This window comes from Sebastes fasciatus, chromosome 19 (assembly GCF_043250625.1).
Source record: "Sebastes fasciatus isolate fSebFas1 chromosome 19, fSebFas1.pri, whole genome shotgun sequence".
Taxonomy (NCBI): domain Eukaryota; kingdom Metazoa; phylum Chordata; class Actinopteri; order Perciformes; family Sebastidae; genus Sebastes; species Sebastes fasciatus.
The window spans coordinates 21,410,305-21,417,547 of record NC_133813.1 but is presented as its reverse complement, the minus strand read 5'-3'; the positions used below and the strand labels follow the sequence as shown (position 1 = coordinate 21,417,547).

At 37.7% G+C, this 7,243-nt stretch overlaps 1 protein-coding gene across 1 annotated transcript; it reads left to right on the top strand.

Annotated features, from left to right (window-relative positions):
• Nucleotide 1: 1 nt before the first annotated feature.
• car15 (carbonic anhydrase 15) lies at nucleotides 2-4,653 on the top strand. Its single transcript, XM_074618057.1, has 8 exons — nucleotides 2-906; nucleotides 1,018-1,047; nucleotides 2,019-2,198; nucleotides 2,277-2,422; nucleotides 2,535-2,627; nucleotides 3,166-3,232; nucleotides 3,326-3,486; nucleotides 3,579-4,653. The coding sequence occupies exons 1-8, from the start codon at nucleotides 855-857 to the stop codon at nucleotides 3,801-3,803; spliced, it is 954 nt and encodes a 317-aa protein (XP_074474158.1). The 5' UTR covers nucleotides 2-854; the 3' UTR covers nucleotides 3,804-4,653.
• Nucleotides 4,654-7,243: the final 2,590 nt, after the last annotated feature.

The following is a 7,243-nucleotide window of genomic DNA, read 5'->3' as shown; positions in this document are numbered from 1 at the left end:
GGATTAAAGTGGGATGCAGGGAAATCCCCCCCCCCTTCAACAGTTGGTTAAATCCAATCCACGGCAATCAAAAGATTCAAATAATTTAAAGAAAGCGGATATAGCGCACCTCCCAGTGAGTCATAAGGCAGCAGAGATAGCGATACCCTGCTTGGAGAGCGTTGTGGCTGAAGAAAAGAGGCTTTGTTCACACGGGCCAAGTAGTGACAGAATGACATAATCTATTCCTGGATGGAAGAGACTTAACGCTGTTCAGGCAACACAATCAGGATTGAATTGTAACATCTCTTAAAAAACCTATTGCACACATGTCAAGTTGATGATAACTGGCAATTTAAGCACAATGTTGTGTGCTACATAATTCAATATCAAGTACAATTATTGCAGGTGGATTACATGGTGAAGTGATGGGAAGGATTTTTTTTTTTCTTTTACAATTTTAATGTTTTTCCACATTATTTTTTTTAACTTTTGAGACTAGTGGTACATTTTTTTACACCCTCCTTTTATATGAAACCATATATATATTCTGTCCCCATCTAATTGAGCGTGCTGCACGTCCACTGACTTTCCCATGAGATGAATAGGCCTTGTTACTGGTCACTGGGCATCTATGCTGGCAGCAGTGGGAGGGGTGAGGAGGGGGTGAAGCTGTGCTGCATCAATGAGCCTGTTGATCAGAAAAAGACCACTAAGACTGGTAATGACACGCTTCCCTGATCAGACCAGGAGAAAATAAAACTCAGCTTCCACCTACGCTCCTATTTAAAAGCAGGGACGTCCCCGTGCTGATCTTCAGTCTACCTCAGATACCTCGACACCTGTCTGGAGTCATCGGGCTGCGGGATCCTACGATGGTTTGGACTGCTGCTCTCCTCATCATTGTTGTTTCACACGTTAAATCAGGTGCTTGAGTTTCAGATGGCAACGACTATATAATATTCTAAATTCAAGATAATTAAACAAAAAGAAGAAAAGTTATGCGTGCTAACATTTTTGTTTTTCTTTATATTCCAGAGGACTACTGTTACGATGAGCCACATTGTGGTAAGTAAGCTATGGACTACTTATTATATTTCAATACACAGACGACAACTTAAAGAATATGATCTCTTATTAAATTGTGAGGGATCCTCATAATATATTGGCACCCACTTGTTGGTGAATCATTTAATTTCAACTGAAATAAACCCATCATTTTATACAATTAACGTTCTGTTTATATCATTATTTTTATACTGTGTTGCTGGTGACCAAAATGAAGCAGTGTCCTCTAGCAAATTTTCTCCTCTAAACATCAGCCTCAAAAAGTGTGTTAAAGTGTGTTAAAATTTGTGTCATTTGAATAATTTTGTTTTGTTTTTGTTTTGTTTGGAGGCCTTAAGAGGTTAAACTGTCGAGTATTTCACAAGAAAAAAAGCAAAGATTAGAGAAAAGTCCGAATTTTTTTTTATTTATTTTTTTTTAAATCACCACAAGATCCATCTATTAGCCGTTCTCAAGCTTTTGATCGTATCGTGCAATCTTCCTCAGCAGTGAGTTTGCCCACTCTTCACCTTGGAAACTGCTGCACAATTTCATGACAACTTGGCAACGTGAAGAGGGCATGTTATGATTAATTGAAAGCTCTGGAACAGCTACTAAATGGACCTTGCGGTGAGATTGTTTTGTCAGTTTCCAAGCTCAAAAATTAACTCTGTGTTTAAGCCAACATGGACGAGAAGTCCTTAAAAAGTCGTAAAGTAATTCGACAACGACTGAGAAAACTCCATCTGCTGAGGAAGACCATGTGATTTGATCAAAAGCTCCAGAACGAGCTGCAAAAATGGACCCTTTTGGTGAAGTGTTTTGGTCGACAACATCTTGTACCGTTTCTGAGGTCTAGAATGAACTTTCACATTAACATTTTTTCTCCTTTCATGTCACAATAAATCATCTAGAAGTCAATCTTGGAGAACGTAGATAACACGTCTTTCTTGGTGTATTTGGTTCTTATGTGGTTTCCTCGCCATCCTCAGATCCTTACGCATGGGGAGACCTGTTCCCGTCTTGTCACCCTCTACTTGAAGAGCATCACTCTCCCATCAATCTTGACCACCTCCAGATGACCAGAAACGAGTCTCTGGGATCTTTACACCTGGAGGGCTTCGACGTGATCCAAACGGGCCACTGGACGCTGCTAAATGACGGACACTCTGGTAAGTACAGTACAGTTACTCTCATGGATGTCTATACTGTCACTGTGTGGGTGATTACACATTTCCGGTTGCTCTCAGTCGTGCTGCAGGTTGGCGGTGGCATGTCGGTGAGCGGTGGAGGTCTTCCAGATGTGTACCACACCATCCAGCTGCACTTCCACTGGGGAGGCCTTGCCAGTAACGGATCAGAGCACACTGTGGACGGACGCAGATACCCGATGGAGGTACAGTACGGTCAGTAGACGAGCTCTACACCGTCACCAAGCAACTGTTGCAGCCGGCCAGAGCAGTGCAGCCGTCACTTAATGTCTGTGGCTTTGTGTTATTTATTTCCAGATGCACATTGTCAACATGAAGTCCATCCATCCCAATCTGACAGCGGCCTTGAAAGACCCGACAGGACTCGCTGTTCTTGGATTCTTCATTGATGTTAGTTTATTTTTTATTTTTTTTGGTGTTCACTTTTCTTTCTTTTTTTTAATTTTCTTTTTCCTTTATTTGGTTTTGCTCTGACATTTACATAAACATACTTAATTATATACAAATATGAAGTGAACCAACTTTTCCACTTTTTTACAATGAAATTATTGAACACACAGCTAGAGCATGGGGTGCTTTTCATGTGAAATAAGATCCAAAAAATTACATTTAGAAAAGAAATTAAAATTAAACAAAAGAAGGGCCTTCCAAATGTCCTCAAATTTTGTTTCCTGAAGCCTCATTGAGAAAGTAATTCTTTCCATTACAAATATTTCATAAATAACATCAAAAAGAAAAAAGAATTTACTTTTGGACAGGCCCAAAACAGGTGATAGTGGTTATAGCTACCTGGGAGCCACAGTTCCTGAGTAGAGTCTGAATGATGAGACTTCTGAGCAGGTGTAATAAAAAATTGATGTCAGTTTAAATAGATTTGTTATGCATATTCGAGCATACGAATACATCCTGATTTTATGCTTTCTTGCAGGTTGTATATGCAGACAATGTGCACTTTGGACTCATATCACAAAAGCTGTCCTCTGTCGCGTACAAAGGTTAGAGGTCACACTCAAAGAAAATTCACTCCTGCCTGTTGTTTGTGTTGTTTGTAACTCTTGTTCTCATCACGGCTGTGCATCCTCCCAAAGGCCAAACTACTAAAATCAAGCCATTCCCGCTGATGAGCCTCCTGCCAAAGCACAACATGAGTCAGTATTACCGCTATTACGGCAGCCTCACCACCCCTCCGTGTTCTCAAGCGGTCGTATGGACTCTGTGTGAAGTCCCCGTCTACATCTCGTGGTCCCAAGTAGGTCTCTTACGTCTAACATATGTCAACATGTCAAAACATATTTCCTGAGTGCTGTAAATAGTCATGATTTTGATATTTTTCCTCTTCAGCTGGCTCAGTTCACCTCACAGATCTTCTCCACAGAGGAGGATGCCGAGCAGGTGACACCTCTGCAGAACAACTTCAGACACATCCACCCCACCTTCAGTCGCATCGTCTCCGTGTCCAAAGATGCCAAACTCCTCACGGGGACGGCCAGTCGTCCCCTCGGGTCAGCCGTGTCACTGCGGCTGCTTCAAATCGTTTTGCTGGGAAGCTTCATCTCTGGACTTTAACGCCACGTTTTAAGTCGAAATCATGAAACACTGGATTCATGTTTTTACCACTCACTTTTTACCCCCAAAATGACATTTAAATGATGTTTAGATGATGTCCAGTGAAGAATAAATATAAAATACAAACTGTGAATAAAGTACTGTAAAATGTTGAACTGTTACTAAATGATTGATGATTGTGCCCTGCGGTCTCTCTGCAGGATTAACTACAATACTGCATTCAGAAATGTGATAAACTATGTCTCATTACTAACAGTTTACTGAGCATTGAAATGTGTTTTATGATGTCAGCCATGTGTGCATTTATGACTGTAGGCCTTCAGCTTGTTCTTGAAATATGTATTTATTATAAAACTAGAGCCTAGAGGCGTTTAAATACAAAGTTGTCATAGGCGGAAATTTCACACAGACACCTTTTTTAAAAGTAAGTTACTTTTACTTTATATGATGGTATGTTGCAGTTCAGGCCATCGCATTGATTCAAAAACTTTGTACAATAACAATAAAGGTGGTGCTGTAAACAAAAATGTGTAAAGTGGGGAGTAAAATGCTTTTTTTTTAACAAAGTATGCAAAATAAACTGTTTTTAGTGCTTTTATACATTTAGAGATAAAAAAAAAAGGATACAAATTTTAATTCCATTAAACCCTATGGAGCTCAAGATCTCAAAATGTTTCTCTTTTTCCAATGTTCAACTAGACACTCAAAGCTCCACTATAATAGATTTATACACATTTACATTTTTTAAATTGTTTTAAGTTATTCTCATTTCCATACTCTCCATTCATTGTCTATGTAATTTGTTACAGTTTATAATATAAGAAGTATAAATAAATAAAAATAAAAAATTTAGATACAAACTCCATTCCTACTTCCATACCTTTATTTATATCTCAGGCAAGACTGACTCCATACTAAGACAAACCCTCTGAGGTCTAAGCCATTTTTTCTATTTTCGGTCTCCTTTTGTATATTAATGCATAATTATGTTATTAACACCTCTTTTTTTCAGGACAAACTGGGCTATCAGAATATACAGTATACGCTACTGTGATGACACATAAATGCATAAATAGTTATATCACCGTAAAAAAACGAAAGAAAACCCAAAATGGAAATTGAATCTAAGATATTTATTTAAATCACACAACATACAATATTGAACAAGACATTTTGCTTTTGAAATTTGTTCTTCTAGCTTGACCTTGTGATCAGGGGGAAAAATACCAACATAGATCAAAAATCATTTACATTACAGAAGCCAAATAAAATGTGTAAAAATGATACAGTATATGAGTAGTAATACAAAGGTATGGTTGCGCGTCCACCCACCCCCCAGGTGACCCTGGTGACCTGGTGCCCTAGGGCAGCTCAACTGTTGTTAATTATGGTAATGACCAGTGTGTCTGATGTAGTTGGTAGCATTTGCTTCAAAAACAAACACAAGACCCCCCTTGTTGATGCCGATTCAGATTTTTAAAAAGTCAGTTGTGTGGCATATGTGTCTTTATTACAGTACCCGTAAAAGATCAAAAACACATATCTGTTGATGTTGATTCAGATAAAAAGTCAGTTGGTGTGTGGTATGTGTATATGGTGTAAACTTAAGTATCAAACAAACCCATGGCTCCTGTGGCAAATGCTTATGCATTGTGTTGTTCTGTATGTGTTGCCTACAGGTCAGATACGCCGGCAGTAGCACTGATCAAATCATGATTATCATCACAGGCAGACACAGTGGCATTTGCCCCAGCAGCAGGGACATTTAAATTAGCAACAAGACCAGATAATACAGATGAAATAGAGTTAAGTCTAGCATTGTTGAATTCATCCCACTTTCTGATAGTTTCGGTATTATATATAAGTCATAACTTTACGAGAAAAAAAGAAAATAACACGTAAAATTCCTACTTTATAATATTATGACTTCATTCTCATAATATTACGACCTTTTTCTCGTAAACTTTTGACTTTATTTTCATAATATTACGTATTTCTTCACATAAACCTATGACTTTATTCTCGTAATATGACTTTATTCTCGAAATCTCCGATTTTTAGGTTGCTGACCCCTGACCTAAACGAACCAGTGCACAAGAAGAGAACCAGAAGTGAGGAAAGCAAGCCAACAAGTAACGTCTCTCCTCCTTTTTCCCCATATTTGATCATTCCAATAGTCGGATATTTTCACAACGACATAGCCATCTGGAATGAAGCTAAATGGTGAGTGAGAGTGGAGTGAAAATGGTCGTCAAACGCCGCTTTATTTAATGTATTGCATCATGACAACAGCTTGTTTATCATGAATGTATTAGTTGTATATCGGTCTTGTTGATCACAATAACTGCAACTTTTGTGAGACTGAGATTGAAACTACTGATCATCTGTTTTTCCACTGTATATATTCTGCAGCATTCTGGGAGGATTTGCGGGACTGGCTGTCAACCAGAATCCAACTACTTGCTCCTCTCACAAGAGAGAATATTGTGTTTGGTATTAACATGAAGGACATTAAGAGTGACTTGATATTGAACAATCTGATACTGCTGGCAAATTTTTTCATCCATGCATCCAAATGGAGGAAAATGAAACCCCTGTTTTCCGTTTTCAAAAGGGACCTTGTGGACAATAATCTCAGTGCTTTAAGACTAATGAATGGACAACATGCAACGTCTCTCCTCAGAGTTTATGAAGAACTGAACATATATGATGATGACCCCTAGAGCTACTATGGAACAGTGCAGTCTTATTATTATTTATTTATTTATTTATGCATTTATTTTTTTTGTTTTCTACCCTCTTTTATTTTTGTTATTATATATATATTTTTTTTATAATTTACGTTATCTTTCTTATCCAATTGTGCCTTGTATGTTAGAAGCATTGAGTTTAGATTACAATGCCTTAATGTTTGTAAATGAATTAAAAGTTTTTTATACATAAAAATAGATTCCTGAAATCAAGACCAAATGTCTATGTTTTTCATAAGGAGCTGTGTCTTTACTTTTCATCTCTGAAACATATGAAGAAAACTAATGCTATGAAGCTTCAATGTTAGTTGATGACCTTAACCTTACAGAGAATCCCTATAGCACTATTAGCACTATTCACACATTCCCTTACTTTTTTTTGTTTTGTTGTTTTGTTTTTCTCTCTTCATCCACACTCTTATGCACTGTATGCCAATTTCCAGGCTTGTCTGTTCCCTTGTAGTTGTGGGCTGTTATGTACGATGCTATATTGTAATGTAAATTTCTCAATAAAAAAAAAGTTTAAAAAAAAGTTTGTAAATGATTATCTTCAATAAAAAAAATAATAATAATAAAAATTAAAAAATTCAGGTTTCTTTAATTCCACGCATGCGCAGAACGTACGTGCTAACTGGCCGTCGGCTTACATGGTCGGCTACTATGCTTCTACCATCAACCAATCACACTCCT

Excerpts from the sequence above, each read along its gene's own strand:
- car15 (XM_074618057.1), top strand. The coding sequence starts at position 855 with ATGGTTTGGACTGCTGCTCTCCTCATCATTGTTGTTTCACACGTTAAA. Across the intron at positions 1,048-2,018 it reads TTACGATGAGCCACATTGTG|ATCCTTACGCATGGGGAGAC; the intron begins GTAAGTAAGCTA and ends CGCCATCCTCAG. Across the intron at positions 2,199-2,276 it reads GCTAAATGACGGACACTCTG|TCGTGCTGCAGGTTGGCGGT; the intron begins GTAAGTACAGTA and ends GGTTGCTCTCAG.